Source organism: Denticeps clupeoides, chromosome 14 (assembly GCF_900700375.1).
Source record: "Denticeps clupeoides chromosome 14, fDenClu1.1, whole genome shotgun sequence".
NCBI classification, from domain to species: domain Eukaryota; kingdom Metazoa; phylum Chordata; class Actinopteri; order Clupeiformes; family Denticipitidae; genus Denticeps; species Denticeps clupeoides.
This window is the reverse complement of record NC_041720.1, coordinates 11,982,270-12,005,466: the sequence shown is the minus strand read 5'-3', so window position 1 is coordinate 12,005,466 and position 23,197 is coordinate 11,982,270. Positions and strand designations below refer to the sequence as shown.

General features: G+C 43.6%; 3 protein-coding genes across 4 annotated transcripts; all 3 read right to left on the bottom strand.

Moving 5' to 3' along the window:
- Nucleotides 1-754: 754 nt before the first annotated feature.
- Nucleotides 755-19,559, bottom strand: LOC114802881 (adenylate cyclase type 8). 2 transcript variants are annotated; one of them, XR_003751810.1, is made up of 20 exons: nt 19,230-19,559; nt 13,744-14,698; nt 13,294-13,443; nt 13,067-13,197; nt 12,395-12,506; nt 12,158-12,285; nt 11,671-11,829; nt 10,872-11,106; nt 10,495-10,683; nt 9,749-9,849; nt 9,327-9,528; nt 9,093-9,191; nt 8,813-8,958; nt 6,456-6,549; nt 6,101-6,259; nt 5,809-5,955; nt 5,581-5,673; nt 5,381-5,495; nt 3,939-4,848; nt 755-866 (listed from the first exon to the last, which is right to left on the bottom strand). XR_003751810.1 is itself a non-coding variant. In XM_029002015.1 (19 exons), the coding sequence occupies exons 2-19, from the start codon at nt 14,620-14,622 to the stop codon at nt 4,418-4,420; spliced, it is 3,570 nt and encodes a 1,189-aa protein (XP_028857848.1). In that variant the 5' UTR covers nt 14,623-14,698; nt 19,230-19,559; the 3' UTR covers nt 3,737-4,417. The 2 variants fall into 2 exon arrangements, 1 of the variants encoding a protein (XP_028857848.1); XM_029002015.1 differs by lacking the exon at nt 755-866 and having other exon boundaries at nt 3,737-4,848.
- On the bottom strand, nt 1,992-3,598 carry LOC114802885 (cystatin-like). The gene is made up of 4 exons (XM_029002019.1): nt 2,864-3,598; nt 2,404-2,620; nt 2,201-2,308; nt 1,992-2,122 (listed from the first exon to the last, which is right to left on the bottom strand). Exons 2-4 carry the CDS (start codon nt 2,605-2,607, stop codon nt 2,042-2,044), a joined length of 393 nt encoding a protein of 130 aa, XP_028857852.1. The 5' UTR covers nt 2,608-2,620; nt 2,864-3,598; the 3' UTR covers nt 1,992-2,041.
- On the bottom strand, nt 16,256-17,830 carry LOC114802884 (cystatin-like). Its single transcript, XM_029002018.1, has 3 exons — nt 17,517-17,830; nt 16,876-16,977; nt 16,256-16,760 (listed from the first exon to the last, which is right to left on the bottom strand). Exons 1-3 carry the CDS (start codon nt 17,733-17,735, stop codon nt 16,683-16,685), a joined length of 399 nt encoding a protein of 132 aa, XP_028857851.1. The 5' UTR covers nt 17,736-17,830; the 3' UTR covers nt 16,256-16,682.
- Nucleotides 19,560-23,197: the final 3,638 nt, after the last annotated feature.

The following is a 23,197-nucleotide window of genomic DNA, read 5'->3' as shown; positions in this document are numbered from 1 at the left end:
TTAAAACAAACTGGTCGAAGTCGAGAGAACGTGAGAGGACTGCGTATTGTTATTACTGTTGCTGGTTTTATGACCATTGTTAATTTTGCAAGCACGACTTAATTATGTCAACATGATGTTAATTTGTGTATTGTTGCGTAATTATTTACATGTTCAGAATATAATTTGGATTCTATTTCCTTTCTGTAATGTATTTTCTTGACCTGTAGGTGACGCACTTTAGTTTTTTTTCTATGAAAGACGTCAGCCAAAGAGAGTTAAACTGAATAGTTATACTAATGGCATTCCTTTACTCCCTCACTATTCTTAACCACCTTTTTTCCCCTCTTACCCAGGTTTGTGGCTGATGGAGCTGATCCCAGGACGCTGGGTGCCAGGCTTGGGGTCAGCCAGGGTGTGAAGCCAGCCTGCCACAAGGCACACGTGTACACACACCTACGCAACTACGGTGGCTTTAGAGCCACCAATTCAAGTAGTGTACAGAACTTTGAATGGTGGGAGAAAAGTGGACAACCCCAAAAAAATCTGCGCCAACACGGAGAGGTCACATCACCAACCATCGCTTCACCATGCAGCCCAGCATAATTAATATTATTCATAAAATGTTCAAATATTCTACAAATTTACAATAACTACCAACACAGCGCAGGCACACATGATTTAAGAATTTATTAAGATTTATTTAAGATTCCTTAACTTGTTACAGAGATACCTGGTAGTGGGTGAAGTTAATATGGATGTTTCTTTGGCACGTGCCACCTACTGAAACAATGCTTCAAAAATGGCATGCGAGCACAGCAACAACAATTTTGAGGTGTTGACCTTCTCTCCAAACTATCCGGAATGGTAGTAAGTGGGGTTTGAACCTGGGTCTTCTGGTTCACAAAAGGCATCACTGAAGGCATCAAAACTATGAATGAACACATGTGGAGTTACGTACTTAACAAAAAGTGGAGACCTGGTCTCCACAGTCACCAGACCTGAACCCAATCCAGATGGTTTGGGGTGAGCTGGACCGCAGAGTGAAGGCAAAGGGGCCAACAAGTGCTAAACACCTCTGGGAACTCCTTCAAGACTGTTGGAGAACCATTTCAGGTGACGACCTCTTGAAGCTCATCGAGAGAATGCCAAGAGTGTGCAAAGCAGTAATCAGAGCAAAGAAACTAGAACATAAAACATGTTTTCAGTTATTTCACCTTTTTTTGTTAAGTACACAACTCCACGTGTGTTCATTCATGACCATCTACCAACGTAAATAGTCATGAAAATAAAGAAAACATGTTGGAGAAGGTGTGTCCAAACTTTTGGCATAAGGGAGTCAGACAGTTAAAAACTGAAACATTATACTGAAATAAACATTGACTTCTGTTTCGACGTCGTATCTCGGGCACCATTGACAAATCAGAGTTCCGTACTCGGAAGTATGACATTGCTAATACTTCAGATTTTTTTGTCTTCTTTGACAAGTTTGTGTGCAGTAGAAATCTAAACTGAATTGGTAAAAATAATGCCAGGCAACAATTAAATATTAATTTCACTGTTGTGCATGATATTCAGTAATGCCGTAGCGACGGGCTCCGCGAAGGGGAGAGAAGAGATGCTTGACATAGTGGAGTGGCTTAGAGAAACCTTTTATTAGCTAGCACCAACCAGGTACCAGCACAAGAGGTTAACAGCAGGGCAACAGGGGAGGCATTCACCCAAGATCATTGTATGTCCCCTGCCTGTTCCAGTTATTCCCCACTACCAGGCAACAGCCCACTAAATCCCCCAATACTCACCCTAACGGTGGGTAAACCTTGCCTCACTAACCCGAAATTCAACTGGGTCCCAGTAAAGAACGAACGATGCTATTAGACCACGACTCATGATAGAAGTGAACATTTGTTACGAGAAAAAAAAAAAAAAAAAAAAAAAAAAAAAAAAAAAAAAAAAGAAGCTTTGCAACATAGACACTAGTTTATTCAAGTTGGTACAAGAGATCACATCAGGGTCACATTGCAGGAAGCCTTGGGTGGTGGTCACATGGAAAAATTATTTATTAGGAACAGGTCGATTGAGACAGCTGGACACAACGTGGTACGAGAGCTTGATCCCAAACCTGAAAGTGGCATGTCACAACCTGGATTTGAAAGAGGGGAAGAAAACAAAATGAACAAATGCATGCCCCCCACCTTTAAACTAGGATTTGATTGCGTACCTTCGCATTTGCTGGGACTGAACAGACAGGCTTCAAGCTCGTTTTCAAACAGTTGGTTGCGGCCAACTTCACATCAAAATAATATTTCACTCCTTTATCTCCAGTCACCTGCAGTAAAGAACAGACGTAGGGCAACAAATTTACTACAAAAAGCATGGTGAGAGGACCAGTGGCAGAAGCTTCACTTGCAGGAAAGTGCGGACCTGTTTCTGAGCCTTGAGCACGGTCTGCACGGCGCTGACGTACGTGTAACTGGTCCCAAGGTTATACTGACCAACAGCGAAATCCAACTTGGTCTTCACTTCATAGACGTTGACATCTGCAGTAGTGAGACCTCCAGAAGAAGAGGAAGAGTCAGCAGCAGCCAAAGCGATCAGCAGGGCGGCAATATACCACAACAGAGCCATTTCTTAGGTACTTCTGGAAAAAAACGAAACATTATCAGCCATAAGTGGAACACGTAAAAGAAGACAGTTGGAATTATAGAGGTCGATCAAACTGTTTTATTGGACTAGTGAACGAAATGACGACAAAAGAGCCATGAAAGCGCAGATAAAAGAACCACCAGGTCGTAACTGCACGACATAGTTCGGGAACAGAGAGAACAGCGTGACGGAGTAAAAGCACAAGCAGCTACTTCTCCAGAACTCCCACCAAACTTACCGAGCAGGTAGAAGGAAGGACGACCGAGACTGGACCCAGGAGTGTGCTTATCAGCAGGATCCCAGCAGGATCCCAGGTGTGCGCCTATCAGCAAGATCCCGGCAGGATCCCAGCAGGATCCCAGGTGCGCGCTTATCAGCAAGATCCCGGCAGGATCCCAGGTGCGCGCGCACTGACGTGAATTTGGTATCGAAACGACGACTTGTTGTTTTATTGTTTTGGCGGTTCTGTGTTTTTAAGGAGGGAAAAATAAATAAAAAAAACGGGTCGAAGACGAGAGGACTTATTATTATTATTATTATTGTTGTTGTTGCTGGTTTTTATGACTTGTTAATTTTTAAACATGAGATGTTAATTTGTGTGTTGTTGCGTAATTATTTACATGTTCAGAATATAATTTGGATTCTATTTCCTTTCTGTAATGTATTTTCTTAACCTGTAGGTGACGCACTTTAGTTTTTTCTATGAAAGACGTCAGCCAAAGAGAGTTAAACTGAATAGTTATACTAATGGCATTCCTTTACTCCCTCACTATTCTTAACCACCTTTTTTCCCCTCTTACCCAGGTTTGTGGCTGATGGAGCTGATCCCAGGACGCTGGGTGCCAGGCTTGGGGTCAGCCAGGGTGTGAAGCCAGCCTGCCACAAGGCACACGTGTACACACACACACAGTCACTTTAGAGCCAAAAATTCAATTCACTTTGACTGGTGGGAGAAAAGTGGACAACCCCAAAAAAATCTGCGCCAACACGGAGAGGTCACATCGCCAACCATCGCTTCACCATGCAGCCCAGCATAATTAATATTATTCATAAAATAAAATATTCAAACATTTATACAAATTTACCATAACAACCAACCCAGCGCAGGCACATGTGAAATAAGAATTTATTAAGATTCCTTAACTTGTTACAGAGATATCTGGTAGTGGGTGAAGTTCATGTGGATGTTTTTTTGACACGTGCCACCTACTGAAACAATGCTTCAAAAATGGCATGCGAGCACAGCAACAACAATTTTGAGGTGTTGACCTTCTCTCCAAACTATCCGGAATGGTAGTAAGTGGGGTTTGAACCTGGGTCTTCTGGTTCACAAGGCGAGCATGTTACCCACTAGGCTTCTACCAGCCTAGACTGTTTGCAGCACTGTTTTTGTGTGACTGGAGGAGAATATATTGTGTGGAAACGTTTCAACTTTGACTTTAATTCATTTTGAAACTAAGGAAGGTTTGAAATGAGCTACGTTTGAAAACATAAGCTGGTGGGTCCTTTCGGATCAGGAATTGAGACTAGATGTCACCAAAATATTTATTAGGCCCTTGCTATTGTAAATGACAAATAATGTATAGTCTGCAAGTATATCTGCATCGGACAAGGTTCTGTCTCAGTGCACTGGAGTTCTGTGGGTCCGTCACTCTTTCACCAGGAAGTTTTGGACTCCAGGTTCGATGTAGTGCTGTAGAAAACTGAGGTATTCGTTGAAGATTCTGAATGAAGGCAACATATGTGTGGAGGTCCTTATTTAGCAGGAAGGATTGGCGGGGGGGGGGGCTGCTCAACACTGGAGGCTGCTGGTTGGGAGGGCGAAGCCAGCACTCACTCCCCGGCGTTTCTCCCTTTGGATGGCCTTCACCATACTGAACACCACGGACGCCAGCGTGGTCCTGCTACGGCCACCGGGGCGTCCTGATGTCCCCTCTCCCGCTGCGCCCCCGTTGCTGGCCTTCTGCCTGCGGCTGCCACCAATGAAGTAGGTGCGGACGTTGCCATGCTGCTCGCTCACACCCTTGATGAAGATCTCACCGCGTAGATCCAAGTGGAACCCCCAGCTGGCCAGGATCTGACTGGTGGCCTCGGGAACCTGGATGCGTCCGCTCACGCCGGTGGTGTCCATCCGGCTGGCAAGGTTCACTGTCATGCCCCAGATGTCGTATTGAGGCTTTGTGGCGCCAATCACTCCTGCTATAACTGGCCCGTGGGCAATTCCTGTGAATCAAGAAGAGGGAAGGAAATTCAGTAGGGGTGGAAAGTATCAGTCCACACTACATTGTGCTTCAGAGATAGTAGGTAGGTAGTAGCCTAGTGGGTAACACACTCGCCTATGAACCAGAAGACCCGGGTTCGAATCCCACTTACTACCATTGTGTCCCTGAGCAAGACACTTAACCCTAAGTTGCTCCAGGGAGACTGTCCCTGTTACTACTGATTGTAAGTCGCTCTGGATAAGGGTAATAAATGCTGTAAATGTAAATGTAAACTCCCCCCACTAATCCAGAATATAATCATCTGATTATATATAATCAATGAATTTACTCCTACGTCATTAACTCTGAGGCTAAGTAAGGCCAGGCCGGGGTGAAGGCAGTCCTGGCAGGTCGAAGTTCACGAGCATAATTGAGAAACACTCTGGTTATGTGGCATAATGTTAATGCATAGAGGGATGCCAAAGGGCATGTCCCATGTCACCTGCTACATATCTTTTTTTTTTTTTTTTTTTGTGACACGGCGTTGTTATTACCAACACGAAGCTGGAAGTTGTTGGAGGAATGCCTGTTGATTTCCTTCAGGATTTCTTGCATGGCGAGGGCGAAGAGAACGAGCTCACTGAGGTGATGCCACTCACTAGAACAGGACTGGAGAAGCAACAGCAGAGCAGCTTCAATTCGGTCTTATGAATAAATACTCCGCACAGTTAACAGGTTGCAGAACATCGGTTACCTTTTGCTGTGCTGATAACCCGGATGCTGCCATGTAGCAGCTGCCAATAGTTTTAATTTTTTCAATGTCAAGAAAATACGGCTCCTCCAGGAGCTGTATAGAAAAGAAAGACGAAACAGACGGGTGATGTGAGATACGTCTTGTCCGTCTATTAACACCGAGCTCCGTAGGGATTAGACTTCTGTGTTAGAAAATGGTGAGTAGCTCGCCAGGTCTTGTTTTTCGCACCTCATCAAAGTCGGCAATGATCTCATTGAGCAGTCGCAGGCTCTCCACACTCTCATGTTTGATCTCGTTCTGCTCATAGTAATCATTGAAGCCCGCAATGGTGGCAAACATCACCCCAACTTCTTCATATGATTGTGAATACAGCTCCTTTAAAAAATAATCATATTAATTATTACGCCACACCTACAGGTCAGCTGTGAAGTCAAGAAAAGAAGCACCGTTCAGATTCGGTAGCAAGCCAACCAATCCCCTGCCAGGTAAAGTGTATAGAGAAGGAGCATTGCTTAGGCACCTCATCGTACTTGCTCCTCTCCAGAAAGTGACGGGCAACATGGGTGGGCAGGATGTTGTTCAGCAGACACTCATTGTGTTCCCTCAGCTCCCTCATGTCCTCCACTTCCTGCTGGGCCTGCAGTCTCCACAGAAAGTCCAGCCTCGCTGTGGCTTCCCACTTGACAGGAAGCAGGTTGATAGTGTGAGACGCACCAGCTAAGCACGCAAAGCAAGAAACCCCTTCCTTCTTCAAACAGGTTCCGCTCAAAGGCCGGAAGGATCGATCATTTCAAAACCTTCACACTGTATCCCACAACTACAAACTATTTTATCCATAAGCAAGGCTTCTGAAAAAAACCATGCCTGATGCCTACCTGCCGGCCATTGTAGAACACAGCCACCACAAACATAGTGAGCAACAGGATGGAGATGCCTTTCCTTCTCAGATGCTCAGTCCTGTGCGTGTCACTGCAAGTATTTTGGGAGACACACATAGTTATATCAGCTAAATGTTCTTCACTGTTCTAATTCAAATTCAAATTTTATTTGTCACATACATAGTCATACACGGTATGATATGTAGTGAAATGCTTTTTGCGACTACTACAGACCACAGTATTGCAAATGTTGCAAGTATACAATGAACCAATATGCAAATATTGCAAACATAACCAAATATTACACTTTTATGTCTTTAACATAAAATCTGTGTAACTGGTAGGGTGAAGGTGTGCAAATGAGTGAAAGACAATGTATAAATAAAAGAGCCATAAAAAAAGAGCAGTAAAGTAAAAAGCGCAGAGTGATTTTGTGCAAGGATTCCAGAGTGATTGGAGGTGAAAGTGCATGAGTTCTATGTACTGTTGTTGAGAGCTTGGACAGCCTGCGGGAAGAAGCTCCTCTTCATTCTCTCTGTGTTGGACTTCAGGGAGCGAAAGCGCTTCCCTGATCGCAGCAGAGAGAAGAGTCCATTGTTGGGGTGGGTGAGGTCCTTCACTATCTTCCTGGCCCTGGTGCAGCACCGTTTGCTGTAGATAGATTGAAGGTCAGGGAGCTTGGTACGGATGATTCGTTCGGCTGATCGAACCACCCTCTGTAGTGCTCGCCTGTCCTGCATAGTGCTGTTCCCGAACCAGGTTGAGATTTCCCATCAGGATGCTCTCTATGGTGCAGGAGTAGAAGTTCCTGAGCACCTTGGAGGGCAGTCTGAAGTCTCTCAGGCGTCTGAGGTGGTAGAGACGCTGCCGGGCCTTTTTCACCACGGTGTTGATGTGACAGGACCATGACAGGTCCTGCGTGATGTTAACACCGAGGTAACGGAAGCTGTCCACTCTCTCCACTGGGCTCCTGTTGATGACAGGGGTCTGGTAGGTCCTCTCCTGCTTTGTACTGAAGTCCACTATTAACTCCTTTGTCTTGCTGACGTTCAGGTGGAGATTGTTCCTCTGGCACCAGTTCACCAGATTTCCAACCTCCTCCAGGTAGGCCGTCTCATCGTTGTCAGAGATCAGGCCCACTACAACGGTGTCTTCAGCAAACTTGATGATGGTGGTGGAGTTAGTAGTGGCTGTACAGTCATGGGTGTACAGGGAGTACAGCAGGGGGCTCAAAACACAGCCCTGGGGGGCTCCAGTGCTGAGGGTGATTGAGGCTGAGACATGTCCACCCATCCTTACTGCCTGTGGTCTCCCGGTAAAGAAGTTGGAGATCCACTGACAGAGAGATGAGCTGAGTCCCAAAGTGTCACAAAGTGTCACATTTTACAATGTCCCATATAAATAAACATTGATTCATTAATCAAAAGGTAGTTATGTGTGTGCATATTTTAAGTAAAGCCACGTTTTAGTGGCAGTAGTGTCTTAGGAAGTCACTTGTATTACCTCTTCATGAGCCCCATTTGGTAACACTAGTTTGGGTTGCATTGTTAAAGTACAACCCTTATTTCTCTTTTCAGTGATGTGGCATAGTGGTCGACGCTTCAAGCCAGTGCACCGATCACCTAAAACAGTATGACCACTGACAGGTGAATGAAATGAAATTTCTCATTGCTGTGGTTTGGTATTTTAGGCAGCAAGCGAGCATTTTGTCAAAACCACGCCATGGAGAGATGTAAAAAGGTGGCTTGGTGGCTCTGAATGAATCTCATGAATTGAGGGGCCCGTGTACATTTCAATCCATGGCATCTCAACAACTTTTGGGCCAGAGGTCGGCCTAACGGGTAATGAAACAGACCCGCAATCAGTTCGCAATCAGTTGTCAGTTCGAATCCTGAAACACCAAGGTGGCACTGAGCAAGTAGCGTCCCCACACACTGTCATGGCGCCTGTCATGGTGCCAGGCAAGGCTGCCCACTGCTCATTTAGGGTGATGGGTTAAATGCAGACACCACATTTCACTGTGTGCTCTGGGTGCTGTGCTGTGTAAAAGAAAGTAAGCTGGCAGAAGTATTGTTTTGCTGGGGTCGTTTCAGTCTCTCCATTCATGTGGATATGAATTAGGTCACTTCGGAATGAGTTTACAGGACTTACAGCATCTTCTGCAAACATCTTGGTGCCATAAAGCATTTCACTGCATATCATACCGTGTGTGACTGTGTACATGACAAATAAAATTTGAATGCAGTAAAATAATTTATATACCATAGCATGGGGGTGGGGATGGGGATGGGGGGGTTGCTCAGTATTAACGGATTGGCTGTAATCAGCTTGGGTGTCTGTTCTGATCACGATACCTGTGGCTCAGCATGTGGAAGTCCACCTCTAAGAGGTTGCAGTAAATGAGTAACACAAGCAGCAGCACCGTTAACTTCAGCAGGGAGCTGAGGCGCATGAACACTGCACACGTCACCATGGACACTACCCCACCCAGCACAAAGAACTGTGAAAGCATGAGTGAAAAAAGACCAGAGAAAACAGATGAGAGGATTAGTCAACAAAGGCTTCCCTGTGGCATGCTAAAAGAACCATTTGTAAAAGGATTTAAACGTGATCTATGGCCAACAGATTTTTAACCTCTGGGTATGTACAGAGGTTGAGACACTGCTGTTCTGGAAATGATCCATTGTTCTCTTTGGTTGGTGGTTCTTCAACCTTCCTGATGTTACACCATACCTGACAAACAAGTTCATTGTAAGATTGCGCCACAAGTTCATTGTAAGTTTGCGCCACATATTGCGCCTTTAATAATTCTTACTATTCAAACTACAGTGGTCAACAAAATGAGTAATTTTCTATATTTAAGATTACCATGTCCATGGTGGCCATGCAGATATTGACAACAATGGTGGTTACGGTCAGAATGTTCCTCATGGTGTTGTTCTCGTGAACCCAGCAGCAGAGCTGCTGCAGAATGAGAGGACAAGACCTAAACTCCTCAGCCAGGGTTACCACCAGCAGCAGTACATAAACCAGCAGGAAGAAGCTGAACTGCACCATGGCAGGGTATACTCTACAGAAAGAAGTGACAAAATAGAGAAGGATGATTGAATGACTGATCAAAATTAAATGCAGTGTATATGCACTGAAAAAGCAATGAAGAAGAGCCAGCAGGGTCTGATTTGTATATCGATTTTCATTAATGGCACATCAGCAGCGTCCGAAAGCCAGCACAGTCACTACAATAGTACTGAAACAACCTTAAGCCAGATTGACCACAGGGCCCTGCCTACCTGGGGGCAGGGATGAGGGCCTGCACTGCCATGAGGAAGAGAAGTATAATGAAGGAGCAGACCATGTTTGTCTTGAACATTTCATCTCTCATCAAAAAGAACTGAGAAACATAGAACAAAGATTAAAAATATCTTGGAACTCATCTGTTTGCAACAACGTGAGGTGTTTTAATATAGCACTGGACCACCACAAAAACAGCTAGACCACAGTTAAGGCTAAGGATCTCAGTTTTAGAGACTCCATCAACAAATAATGGTGATGGTGCACAATAGTACCACATGCTATCATGCATGTATATACATATGTTTTGTGTGTACATATATCCCCCTAACTTCACATGTTTGCACATTTACAAAAGTTTTTTTTCTGTATCTGTTGATCTCCTCATATTTCTTTTTATCCACATGTGTTCATTCATAGTTTTGACCCCTTCAATGAGAATCTACCAATGTAAATGGTCATGAAAATAAAGAAAACACGTTGAATGAGAAAATGTGTCCAAACCTTTGGCCTGTACTGTACATTCACATTTTTAATACATTAATCCATATGTATATGTCTTCCAGATTGTTTGTATAGTGAAATTTCATACTTTACAGTTAGTCTAGTTTTTATTCTATTTATTTTGCTGCTCTCATCTTATCTTATCTGTACTGTCTTGTAGGACTAATAAAATATAATGAAAGTGATTGTCATTGTGAAACAGTGCAGCAGAGCACTTTTGTTATTATTTTCCTGCCCATACCTTGTTTTCAATGTGGGAATCCTTGAACACCATGGTAAATGGAGTGATATGCTTCTGTCTCATTAGCTCGCTGCTCCGCACCTCGATGGCATGCTCGATACGCTTGTTGATCTCTTTAGAAGTTGATCGGATTGGTGCTGAACGATTGGGCAACTGGGCAAGAGAGCCATTGGTGAAGGAGGCCAAGATCTGTGAGATAGAAACATTGCGCTCAGAGTGGCAATGCTTATGTCAAGTAATATTGCACTTTTGCTTCTACTGAGAAGTAAGCAGACCTTCTTATCTTTAAATAGTGTCTTGTAGCATGGCTGTTAACTTATGGAGATACTGAGAAGAAGGATACTTTGAGAAACAATAATTGTAGGGCGGCAGCTCACACAGTTTATGTCTATGATGTTTTTGAAGGGGACCTCTGTGCTCCATGGCTGAGTAGACTGCTGTGCCTTGGGTAGCTCTTGCTCCTGTTCTATCAGCTCTTCCACCTTGTGGCAGATAAGGAAGCTATCAATGTTGTGCTTCTTCAGGAACTCATTGCGCTCATGACCTCGTCCCTCTTCTGTTTGGTAACAACCTTCTAAGCAGTCCAGGGTGGCCCGTGAGATATGAATTCGGCTGGAAGAATAAAGTATTTGTTTGCAAAGTTTTGGACCAGGGCTAAAAGAGAAATGACTCAATGTGTGTCACATACATTCTGCTCAGAGACTTTGGGCACTAGTTTCCAACTGGTACTAAGCACAAAACTAGCTACGTCCTAAGTGTCTGGCTCTGCGGTAAAGGTCAAAGGCCTCCTCAGATAACAGAAATGATCAGGCATCTACGAGAAGGCTGGATGGTTTTAAAATAGCAATAACTGCAAAGACATTCTTTCCTTTTTCTATTCATGCAAATATTACACCCTTCAATCTAAATCATTTAATAATTTTGTCAAAGTGTCCTTCATTGTAATGATTTAGATTGAAGTGTATAACATATTGTCATTGGAAAGTTCCTTCAACCGTTGAAAGATGTGTAAAACCGATTTAGATAATCAATGAATTGATATTTTCTGACACTTCTGACAAAATGTTACAATAATGGTGGATTATGATGCCTTTTGGCATTTACCAGAGCCTTTATGCATATGTTGAACAATAGTGAGCTAAGCTTAGCGAGTTAAAACATTTGTTCTAAACTCACCCAGGGATCCCACCAGCCTCAAGCATGTTGGCAATGCCAACGTCCCAGGACCAGACATCAAATTGCCATTTCTGCAAGCCCAGAACCCCACAGAGCACTGAGCCAGAATGGATCCCAATTCTCATGTCCATTTCATGGTTCAGCTGTTTCCTGACATACCTGACAATATAAGGCAAGGAATGGTGTTGAGATGCTGTAAGGTGGGGTAAACACTTCTCCCGTTTCTGTCGCAGGTACCTGGCCAGCTTGGATTATTTTGTCCAACCACAACAAAGCATAATAAAACGAAACGACAACCAGAGACTCTGGTGTTTTTTTAAGTATCATTGATTTTATTATATTACATATATTGTTTCGAGGGGACAGCTGGAGATTGATAGTTAGAATTGCACATGTGAAGACAACGTTGTGTTGACTTGTTGACACCCACTGAAACAACATGTTCAGTGACATGATTTAGTTCATCTTATTCTGAGGCTGTACTGACCGTATTGTGCTGATCATCGCCAGGCCCATCTCCACACAGCATCTAGCATGAGCCCTCTGAGGCTCTGGTACACCCGACACACAATAATAACAGTCCCCCAAGATCTTAATCCTCATGCAGTGGTGCTCCTACATTAAAACACAAAAGATGTGCAAAATTGCACAGCAGATTGTTGATACAGGTGGAGAGTTACAAACTTTGTCTTGTGACTTAAAACATAATCCTGAGCACAATCACCTCTGCCAGATGGTCAAATCGGCCAAACAGCTCATTGAGTGTTCGCACCAGCTCCTGAGCAGACATATTCATAGACAACAGAGTGAAGCCTTTAATGTCAGCAAACAGAATGCTGCGGAGAAAGAGAAGAACCCTTACATAACAATCGTTCAGTATATCGTTCAGTAAAGTAAGCAGCCCCATTATCAGAAGATTGCTGGTTCGAATCCCGATCCGCCAAGGTGCCACTGAGCAAAGCACCGTCCCCACACATTGCTCCTCAGGCATGTCATGGCTGTCCACTGCTCACCAACAGTCATGGTTAAATGCAGAGGACACATTTCACTGTGTGCACCGTGTGCTGTGCTGCTGTGTCACAATGACATTCCATTCACTTTAATTTGATTTTAAAAATGTGAAAGTGAAGTGATTGTCATTCTGAAACACTGCAGCACAGCACACGGTGACACAACAAAACGTGTCCTCTGAATTCAACCCATCACCCTTGGTGAGCAGCCATGACAGGACCAGTGTGGTGGGACTGTCCTTTGCTCAGTGGCACCTCACCTAGGCAGTTCGGAATCTGGACCAGGAACCGCCCGATTATGGGTCTGTTTCCTTAGCCGCTAGGCCAACCACTGCCCCAACATGGCATTCCCGTCAGCTGTTGATGCATGTGGTCTTATGAATTACCTCACATCCGTGTAATGGTGGATGTAGATTTTGTGGAGCTGCTGTGGCAGAAGCTCATCGTCCATTGCATTCATGTCTGTGATCATTTCCAAGGCAACAAAGCGAGGCAGGATGGACAGAACCAGACGCTCCTGTCAGAAAAACACAACGATATATGATGATAATGACATGATGTACTTTTTTTTGAGTCACACTTGGTTAGACGTGAACAGTGCACACATCCTTGCCTGTCTCTGGTTCTCTTGTTCCAGTTTCATATGGCCCTCGACGCAGCGCCGTGTCTCCAAGAAGGCCTGCCTCTGGGCGCGGTCTGTCAAGTAGTGTATGAATAGGCCAGCAGTGTTCATGCTTGTGTAAAGTAGCGCCTTTGCAATCATCTAAAGGATGCCTCATGGCAAAAGGAAGAAATTTGAACAATGCAGGTTACATAAAAGTGAAAATGCAAGTCAAGCAAGCCTTTTTGTCTTTCATTTAGGGGTGGTAATGGTCTAGTGGGTAACACACATGCCTTTGAACCAGAACGCCACAAAGTCACAGGTCCAAACCCCACTACCACTGGATAAGGGTGTCTGATAAATGCCAGGAGTATATATGAAATGTATCTCCAACATGTGAGCTGTAGTCTTTAGTCAAATGTATAATAGCTAACTGAATATTAAACTCTATATAAACCCCACCTTTCTCAGCAGTCCTTGTTCACTGAAGTGAAGAGCAGTTTCCACCAGTAGATGCAGGGTGGATGTGAACGTGCCAGCTCCTATGGCCCACAGCAATGGCAGCGGGAGCATTGTGTACACGATGAACACCGTAAACATAACGTACCAGGACGGGTCCCTCTCTAGTCCATAGGCCAACCCGCCAAAAACCTGGGCTGTCTGGGACATCCAGCTGACCAGCCCTGCATAGTGTAGCCATCTGGGGGAATTAGCACCTTTGCATAGTATTACCAGGACACAGAGTACTGCTGCCAGCGCCATGAAGAACAACGTGAGCCAGCCTCGCAGCGGCTCATCCGGGCCTCCTGGGGTCGCGGCCAGGTAGAGTAAAATGAGGTGAAGCTTGGCGCCAACGTCGATGACATTGGCCACAACTAGAGAGGTGCGGCGTTGGTGCGAAGAATGCTGCTGGTAGAGCTTCTCTAGGTCTCTGGACTTGAAGGTGTGGCGCAGGGTGGGCAGGTAGACGCCATGCAGTGTGTGGCCCCAGCGCACGAAGAAGTCAGCATCGCTGAGGTAGTCAGAACCAGATCCAGTGCGGGTGCTGGCGGAGTGGCGCTCGTGGATGAACGGGTGGACCCGGGAGACCGAGGAGCGCCGCTTGGTCATGCCGCGAGAAACTTTGTTGCGGATCTGCTGGTTGATCTCTTCGATGTACTCGTTGGTGACATACATCTTGTGCGCTGGCTCAACACCCACCTGGCTGCTCAGGTCCCGCTGGCTAGTGATGTGCTTGACGGCGTTCTGCCACATGAGATGCTTGCGGCGCACACACGGTGACAGGGGCACCGTCAGGCAGGAGGGTGGTGGCATTTTGTGCGAGTCGGCGAAGGTCACCATGTTGACCTTTGGCACCTCTACAGATGGGATAACTGGAGATGCTGTTTGCTGTTTTCAGATCAGAAGGTTATGTTACCTGTAAATGGGATGGATAATAATAGATTTCAATACATTTCAGATGTGCCACCTTTTTGTTAATAGAGTACCTGTCCGAAAAACGATCTGGATTTAACAAAGCAAGTAGATAAGAGCCTCCCACTGAATAATTACTCCATGGATGATTGTGTTTTAGCTGTAAAGTTTTTTTAAGGCTTTTTTTAAAGCCATTTGTTGCACGATGCACTTTATGATTGCTACATGAGGAATTTATAACAATATTTATTAGGCTTTTCTGATACAAACATGCAACACATTATTATTATTATGCCCTGAATTAAAGAAATTAAAGACAGACAAGAGACAAAGATAAACACACCCACACACACGTATGTAACACATATACACACACATATACATTATTCATATACATGTAAACACACCTACCCACTTATATGCTTACAGGGAAGGGCATCCAAATATACCAAGCATCATAGTAGCACATTACTCAGCAGAGAAACAATAAGAAAAAAAATGTGTGTGGCCCCTACCCAGCCTACTCCTGTTATATTTAAACAGATTATCCAAGAATGGAAGCCAGATCATGTAGAATTATCTATCGTGTCATTCCAGACTGTCCATATATTTTTCCAAAACACAGATGAGTTCTGTTAACCAGGTTTTAAATTGATGCACAGTATCTGATTTCCAAAGCTGCAAAATCATTCTCTTGGCATCCCATACATGATTGTGTTCTGCACTGAGTGAATTTGTAGGGACAAAGAGTATCCAAAGTCTGGTTTAGTCTTCTGATCATAAATGTCAGAAAAGCATTTAAAGAAGAAAAAATGATCATTGTACTGCTTCTACAACTTGACTACTTCATCCTAAGGTGTGTCATATTCAAGAATATTTATTTTAGTAGCTATAATGCACAATACATTGCATTAATGTACTTCCTGGCTTCAATGTACTTTTTCTTGTTTAGCACTTTATTTTTTGCAATACTTATTTTTCACTGTTCATTTGCACTACAAATTTGTTGCACTTTGGTTTGGCAATCTTGGCTGATAGTTTACCTGTATATGGCTGAAATGACAATAAAGCTCACTGTGACAGACATGCAAAGTGTCACATGCTTCTGACAGGAAAGCTGGAGGTTAAAGTTAAAGATGCAGAGATTTATGTTGGGAGTGACATGGGTGGACAGTTTATTGAATCAGTGGATTGCATAGAGGGACAGTTTGAGTTAGACATTGGAGACAGGGCCAGAAAGGAGAGATTGCGTTAGTTTGGACAAACAGATGGAGACTATCCATTTTGGCATGGGAGCTACTGAAAGCAGAACAAGATTGAATCAGACCATAACTAAAGATTGCCCCAATTTGTTAGTACAAGGCATACCTTGTGTGGCTATAGACCTAAAATTTCCGTGCTTCAATATTCATGCCTGCAATCAGGCAAGAGACACAGGACCGTTTAAACCAGGACAAGACTTAAAAGCTTCTACCCTGTTGCGATCAGGGGACTCAATGGATTTAATTATCCACATGCAACTCAATTTCTTTTTCGTGTGCAATAAAGACTTCACATGCAATAAGGTTTCTAGCTCACGCTTTAATTTTATGTATATATGATAATAGTCTTTTTAAAAGACCGCTTTTACACAAAGTAGTTAAGATACCTAAACTGGATTTGTTACAGTAACAATGATAGCGATTGGGGAAGTACACAAGGAACTGAGGCTCAGACTTCCTCCTAAAATATGGTCATGAATCAATTACATTTTACCATTTCTGAGAATATGTTTGAAAACGTAACTAACAAGTGATTAAATACACAAATATGCATTTGAAGACATGAAATTGTACATTAACACCATGAATATCAGCAAACAGTTGACCTATTGTTGTGATTAATTCCATAAGATATATATTCAGACATTAATCACAAAATGTGTCTGATAAGTGCCAGTTGCAGTTCATATTTATTAGAAACCACATCCCAATACATTTGATAGGGAATCAGTTGCATGTGTTCTTTGTCAGCTGGGCCCAGCTCTCCCAACTTTTAGTCCAAACCTCAAAATTGCACGTGGAGGGCTAAATGGAGCAAAAGAAAAATCAAATTAGTTCAAAACTTCGTAGTCTCAAAGACATCATTGTGCCAAACTGCTAATCTTTTCGGAGGCTTTAAAATGTTAGTTTCCGGACATACCTTCATATTTACATTGACTGGACAGGACTTCTTCACATTACTCTTTGAGCAGGTGGTAGTTGCCAACTTCACTTCAAATGTGTATTTCATACCTGAAACTACCTATTGGTTTAAAATAAATAAATAAATAAATAATACAAATCCCATAATTATCCAAAGCTTGTAGAGAAGATTGGGGGAAGTGGCTCAGACCAAACGAAACTAAGAGAGAGACATCAGGCAGACATCTCTAGATGGTGAGCACTTCAAAGTCAAAGTGAAGTGATTGTCACATGTGACACACAGCAGCACAGCACACGGTGCACACAGTGAAATTTGTCCTCTGCATTTAACCATCACCCTGAGTGAGCAGTGGGCAGCAATGACAGGTGCCCGGGGAGCAGTGTGTGGGGACGGTGCTTTGCTCAATGGCACCTCAGTGGCACCTTGGCGGATCGGGATTCGAACCTACAACCTTCTGATTACGGGGCCGCTTCCTTAACCGCTAGGCCACCACTGCCCCTTTAACATGTGAAGTTGTACTGGTTCAAAAAACGAATTTATATACAGGAGAATATTTATGGTCCGCTTCAAATGCAGAAAAATGATTATAATATATTAAGGATTACAGATGCTTCCTCGCTCGACGGTGAAGTACTGACCTGCTGCTGAGCCTTGGTCACACTCTGCAGGACGCTGACAAAGTTGTCACTGGACAGGACATTGTGCTCGGAGACGGCAAAATTCAAAGCGGCCGTGACCACGTAGTCGTTGAGATCCGCGGCGGTCGGGCCACCGACCACGGACGCCCCCCGGGCCGCGGCCACCGCGCTCAGCAGACAGGCGACCTCCAGAAAGCGGGCCATTCCGCCACCAGCCATGTCACTCTTCCCAGGAGCGCGACAAACACACCGATCGCACAGACGCGGGCTTTAAAACCGGGCGGTACCAGCCAACCGGTTTTGCAGGAACAGCAACGACAGAAAAAAAAAAGGGTTCGGCTAAATACGCTGATTTCACGGCCACGCCCACATTGTCAGGTTCCACGCGTGGATAGTTGTGCTGATTGAGCCCGGATTACTTTGACTTACTTAACTCCCTGCCAATGGTGCGCGTTCTCGGTTCCCCGGAATGTCGTTCCTTTTGTTTCTGTCCCTCTTTTATGTGTGGAGTATTCATATTTTCCCCCGCCTTTGGTCCTGTTTTATCTTGTTTGTCATGATACACACACACACATATATATATATATATATATATGTATGTATATGCATTTATCTAAATATTATGTGGAGATGACTGAATCTATATCTAATAAAAATGTTCAGCATAAGGATTATCTCTATTCATTATGTATGTTTTTAATGAGCAAATTTGAGATACTCAAATTTGAAAATTTAAGATGTAGTAGAATGGAAGAAGGTGAAATAAAATCAGTAAACCTGATAGCAATAGATACATGTATTTAATTTGTAAATAACATGAATTTCAATGTGAAGAATCCTACATATGGATTACAATGATTGCCCATTCATAAAGCAGAATAAACTGGGAAATGTACACATGCATAAAAAGTCATTTTCTATTTCACAGAAATTACAAAAATGGTGAATGGATCTCTAAATTACTAGTAATTGAATACAATCTGTAAAGCGAAAGACAATTTGAAGTTATTATTTTGCCCAAAGTATACTGAAAACAGCATGCTTTGACCAAGGAAAGTCTTCTCCTATGGGTCATGGCCACTTGTGATGTCATAAAGTACTTGATCTGCCTTGCCAGATTTAGAGCTGAGCTCATTAAAAGAGAAGGCTAAAAACTGATATTGACATTGGAGTAAATCCATGACCTATATCAAGAGTCTTGATCCCAACCTCTTTTACAGTCACAAAATGGGCAAACATTTTAAAATAAAAATATACATAACACACTTAAACATCCAGACCCATTGATTTATTACAGTAATCTATTTTCAGGTATTCTGTAAGTCTGTACTTTTTTCAGGTATTCTGTAAGTCCTTTTAAAGTACTTTTAAATAGTGTTGACAGAGGTATATAACCCTGTGTGTAGAAAAGATAGCAATGGAATGGAACATGTATCTGCAGTTAAAAAAAACTCAAACTCTGTACTACATAAAATGTTAAAATCAAAACATTAATTTTAAACATTCTAATTTGGGTGGATAAGAAAACATATCATAGGTGTAGTTGACCGGGAAGATGGACTGGTAAACTTGAACTAACTTGAACTTGAAACTTGAACTAAGCTTCTAAACCCGTAGTCATTAAAAAGGTCTGTGTATTTTGAAAATGAATAAATAAATGAGTAAATAAAAAAAATTGTAGCTGACATAAAAACAAACACGTGGGTCACTTGCCTGCATATTGCATGGCCTCTGCGTCTGAATCCAGATTCTTGACGTATCCCAGAGTACATATCCCATGCTTTACGCCTCATCGTAACTGTGTACGCTCCGTGGAAGGTGTGGAAAGACCAAAAAACTCTTTAGACAAGCGAGGAACAAACAAGGCAGTTGCAAGTATCTCTGGAAGGACTCCATGGGCCACCGTGAACATGGCATCGGTTCCCCAAAGAGCTGCAAATACTTGCTTCAGAAAAGCAGAAGCCAATTTGCTGGCAGCAAAATAGGATTACTTGCTCAGAGACTTCAGACACACACACACACACACACACACACACAGACTTCCATCCTGCTGAAGCTTTCATCTCTGACCCGGATGTAGGGCAATGTAAGCAAACACTTATGCTAGTGCTTCTGTTTTGCATTCTGATTCATTTGACATTACAAATGATATTATCAGAATGCTAGATCTGAATATTTTATATTTCTTAAGTGTGTGTAAAGCATGGTGATCCAGGCCGGTTATCCCTGAAAAATATTAAGTGATTAAGTGAAGTGATTGTCATTGTGAAACACTGCAGCACAGCACATGGTGACACAACGAAATGTGTCCTCTACTTTTAACCATCTCCCTTGGTGAGCAGTGGGCAGCCATGACAGGCACCCAGGGAGCAGCGTGTGGGGACGGTGCTTTGCTCAGTGGCACCTTGGCGGATCGAGATTCGAACCGGCAACCTTCTGATTACAGGTCCTCTTCCTCACCGGCCAGGCCACCAAAAAATGTGGCCCGTATGGGCTGTGAGAACATTCATAAGAGTGACATTGTGAAGTGACTCAACACTTTTAAAATAATAACCTTGTCTAATCAAACACGAAAAAAACCCAAATCCATTTAGGACATTTTATCACATGAAACATTTTGAGAATAAAATAACCTTCTAAAATAACAACAATTTCACCACGAGGTTCCATTTAGCTGAGGAGGACACTTGCCTCGGTTCTGGCGGGTTAAGCTGGATGACGAACACATGGCAAAACAGATCTAATGGTGAGTCTGTCCTGAAATGACATCACAGTCGCTGGTGTACAAAACAAAAGCTTCACTCAGGCCTTGTGATGGCGGCCTTGTGAGCAAATTCAACCAGCTCACCAATCACAGTTACTTCTTAAATGTAGGTCACTCCAGGGACATTGTCCGTGTTATTAAGTATTATGAGCTGGTTTGGATAAAAAAAAAAAAGTCATAATCTAAAATTTAAATATAAGGAAACAGTTTTGTTGGACATTGCATGTCTATACTGTATACTATACTGTTCATAGGCAGGTGTGTTACCCACTAGGCTCCTACAATCATATACATTTTTACATTTATGGCATTTATCAGACACTCTTATCCAGAGCGACTTACAGTCAGTAGTTACAGGGACAGTCCCCCCTGGAGAAATTTAGGGTTAAGTGTCTTGCTCAGGGACACAATGGTAGTAAGTGGGATTTGAACCTGTGACTCTGTAGTCTTCTGGTTCATAGGCAAGTGTGTTACCCACTAGGCTACTACCATCCCCATCCCCATACTAACATTTATAGCGAGGTTTGGAGAAAGGATTTCATGCGAATGTCTGTCACACTGTCTCGGAAACCATTGCCAGGCTATGCTCATGCCTCATGGATTTGTGTGGCATTAACAACTGCAGCCTGCTGTTAATGGGATTCCCAGTCACTAATCAGCTAATTTCCACACAAGGCAGTCTACATAACATGACTATTTTTGGCCTTGGCTTTTACTTGTGCTATAAAGAGCACAGACACACAATTTTAGTGAAGCACCAGCCTTCATGCCTAGCACTCTCGATATATATATATAAAACAAGATGACAAAACAGAAAAAAATTCTCACAAGGAAGAGGCTCATTCCTGAGTCAGTGATTCAGATTTGAAGCCAGAATGGCAGGTTCCAACTGAGGTCGTGTGAAGCCAGAGTTCTCTCGTCGCCGCGCCGCGTCCACGGCACCGGCCAAGCGCCTCCGGTCCTCCTCTCCCAGTACGACGACTACTCCACCCGCTCCAAGCATGCCTGCGAATGCGTCCCCGAACTCGGCCAGTGACAATCACACATACAGGGCCAATTATGTACATCTTGTCAATTGCATGTTCTGTACTCATGGTTTCTGAACATGAACTGAGTGATGTTAATTGATGTCATGATCAACAGGGTTGATTTTTAGATTTTCTTACCTCACATAAGTAAGTGGATTGTTGATTAACAGACTGTGCGGTTGATGCAAAATGTTTCAGCCCGGCAAAATGTTTCAGCCACGCCTAAAAGTAGAGCTGTGAACCTTCCCTGGTCTCACAATTCGATTTGATTACAATTATCAATGCCCCAGGATGCATTCCATAAATTTTCTACATTCCATACATTTTTGTTCAGTCCATGCTCACCTTGTAACAGTCATATATATACAGGTAGTTCTCCTTTAAATGCTCATGGCACTATGCTGTGGGCGGAGTTAGGCATTTCCCCATTAAGCAGAGGAACCAGGCAGACTGGTCCAATGTCCTTTTTTAAATTACATAAAAGCAGTAACGTTTGGTACGTGTAAAGTGCCCATCTCATGTACAAGCGGTTACCAACATTTGACCGGTGCCCCCAGCGGTCGACCTCTCCCATGTATTAGTGTGTGTTCTTCTGGGGCTCACTAGCACCCTGATTATTCCCACCTGTTCTTCATCACAGGTAAGTGGTGGTAATGACTTCTGATCGGTGATTGGTTAGTTTAGCAGTAATGGGTCTGTCCACTCCTCTTTATAACCAGCCGGTCCCTTTAGTCCTGCGTTCGGTCTCCCTCACACAACCAGAGTTTGTTGTGGCACTGCATGCTGTCCTTAATGGCAATTGACAGTGAACCCCCCAGAAGGACTGGAACTCAACTCTCCCCTCTAGGCTCAATACAGCTCAGCCATGCCGATTCGAAGCCTGGGAAAGACAAGGGTGATCTTTGGCTCTCGCCGAGGGCCTCGCGGAAGATCCCACAACCTGACTTCTAGAGGAGAGGCGTGGCACTTCACGCAAGGACATTTCAGTTCTTTCATTTTGTTTTCAAATAAAATACGCATCTTTCATTTGAGTTCAAATAAAATACGCATTGTTATTTCCTCAACCTGCGTCCTCCATTTTTCACCTGAGCTAGAGGGGAATGTGACAATCGGGCGTGGTGGAACCGAGGTGCAGTAACAAATAGAGAGTGTGATGGAAACCCCAGCAGTGATGTGATATTCTCCTTTATGATGGGCCTCAACCCAAACCTGTTACAACCTGAAGCCACAAATGGCAGAAAAACGCCTGGTTCAGTCAGCCTTGGTGTCAGGTGAGCAAGGACTGAACACAGACCGTTTTTCTGCTTATTGGAGAAAATCTAAAGCTACTTTCAGACGGAACATTGCAGCGCTACGCTTGCCACGGGGCTTAGGCGGAAAAAAATAATGTTAATCAGCTTTTCCTCCATTCCCACTTCATGTGTGTGTGTTTCGAAGTGGCAGAAACAACACTGGCTCACTTTAATTCTATCGGCTGTGCAAAAAATACGTCAAAGGGTGTACGTTCCATACATTTCAACTTTGACTGCATTCCAAGATCAAGGCCTCCGAGGGTCACGCAGTGCGAAACTACCTTCTACCCAATAGATCACAAGGCGACAAAACAGAAAGAAGGAAGAGGCTCATTCCTGAGTCAGTGATTCAGGTTTGAAGCCAGTATGGCAGGTTCTCATCGTTTTCCGGCTCAAATTGGAACACAGGTGTGATGTTAATTGATGTCATGATCAACAGTGTGAAGACTGTTAACAGAATGTTTCAGCCCGGCTGTTAACTGGCACGCCTAAAAGTACAACCTTCCCTGGTCTCACGATTCCATTACGATTATCAATGCCTCGATACCAACGCATCACGATGCTTACCATAATATATGCCTCCTTGCAACAGTCATA

Bases quoted from the DNA above. Each gene is read 5' to 3' on its own strand.
- LOC114802885 (XM_029002019.1), bottom strand. From the start codon at position 2,607: ATGGCTCTGTTGTGGTATATTGCCGCCCTGCTGATCGCTTTGGCTGCT. The intron at 2,309-2,403 runs GTCCGCACTTTC...TCTTTACTGCAG, and splicing joins TGCTCAAGGCTCAGAAACAG to GTGACTGGAGATAAAGGAGT. The intron at 2,123-2,200 runs GTACGCAATCAA...TTTCAAATCCAG, and splicing joins CAGTCCCAGCAAATGCGAAG to GTTGTGACATGCCACTTTCA.
- LOC114802881 (XM_029002015.1), bottom strand. From the start codon at position 14,622: ATGGTGACCTTCGCCGACTCGCACAAAATGCCACCACCCTCCTGCCTG. The intron at 12,286-12,394 runs GTGATTGTGCTC...GTTTTAATGTAG, and splicing joins GATTTGACCATCTGGCAGAG to GAGCACCACTGCATGAGGAT. The intron at 5,496-5,580 runs GTAACCGATGTT...TTGCTTCTCCAG, and splicing joins GGTTATCAGCACAGCAAAAG to TCCTGTTCTAGTGAGTGGCA.
- LOC114802884 (XM_029002018.1), bottom strand. From the start codon at position 17,735: ATGGCTGGTGGCGGAATGGCCCGCTTTCTGGAGGTCGCCTGTCTGCTG. The intron at 16,978-17,516 runs GTCAGTACTTCA...TTAAACCAATAG, and splicing joins TGACCAAGGCTCAGCAGCAG to GTAGTTTCAGGTATGAAATA. The intron at 16,761-16,875 runs GTATGTCCGGAA...TGCTCCATTTAG, and splicing joins CAGTCAATGTAAATATGAAG to CCCTCCACGTGCAATTTTGA.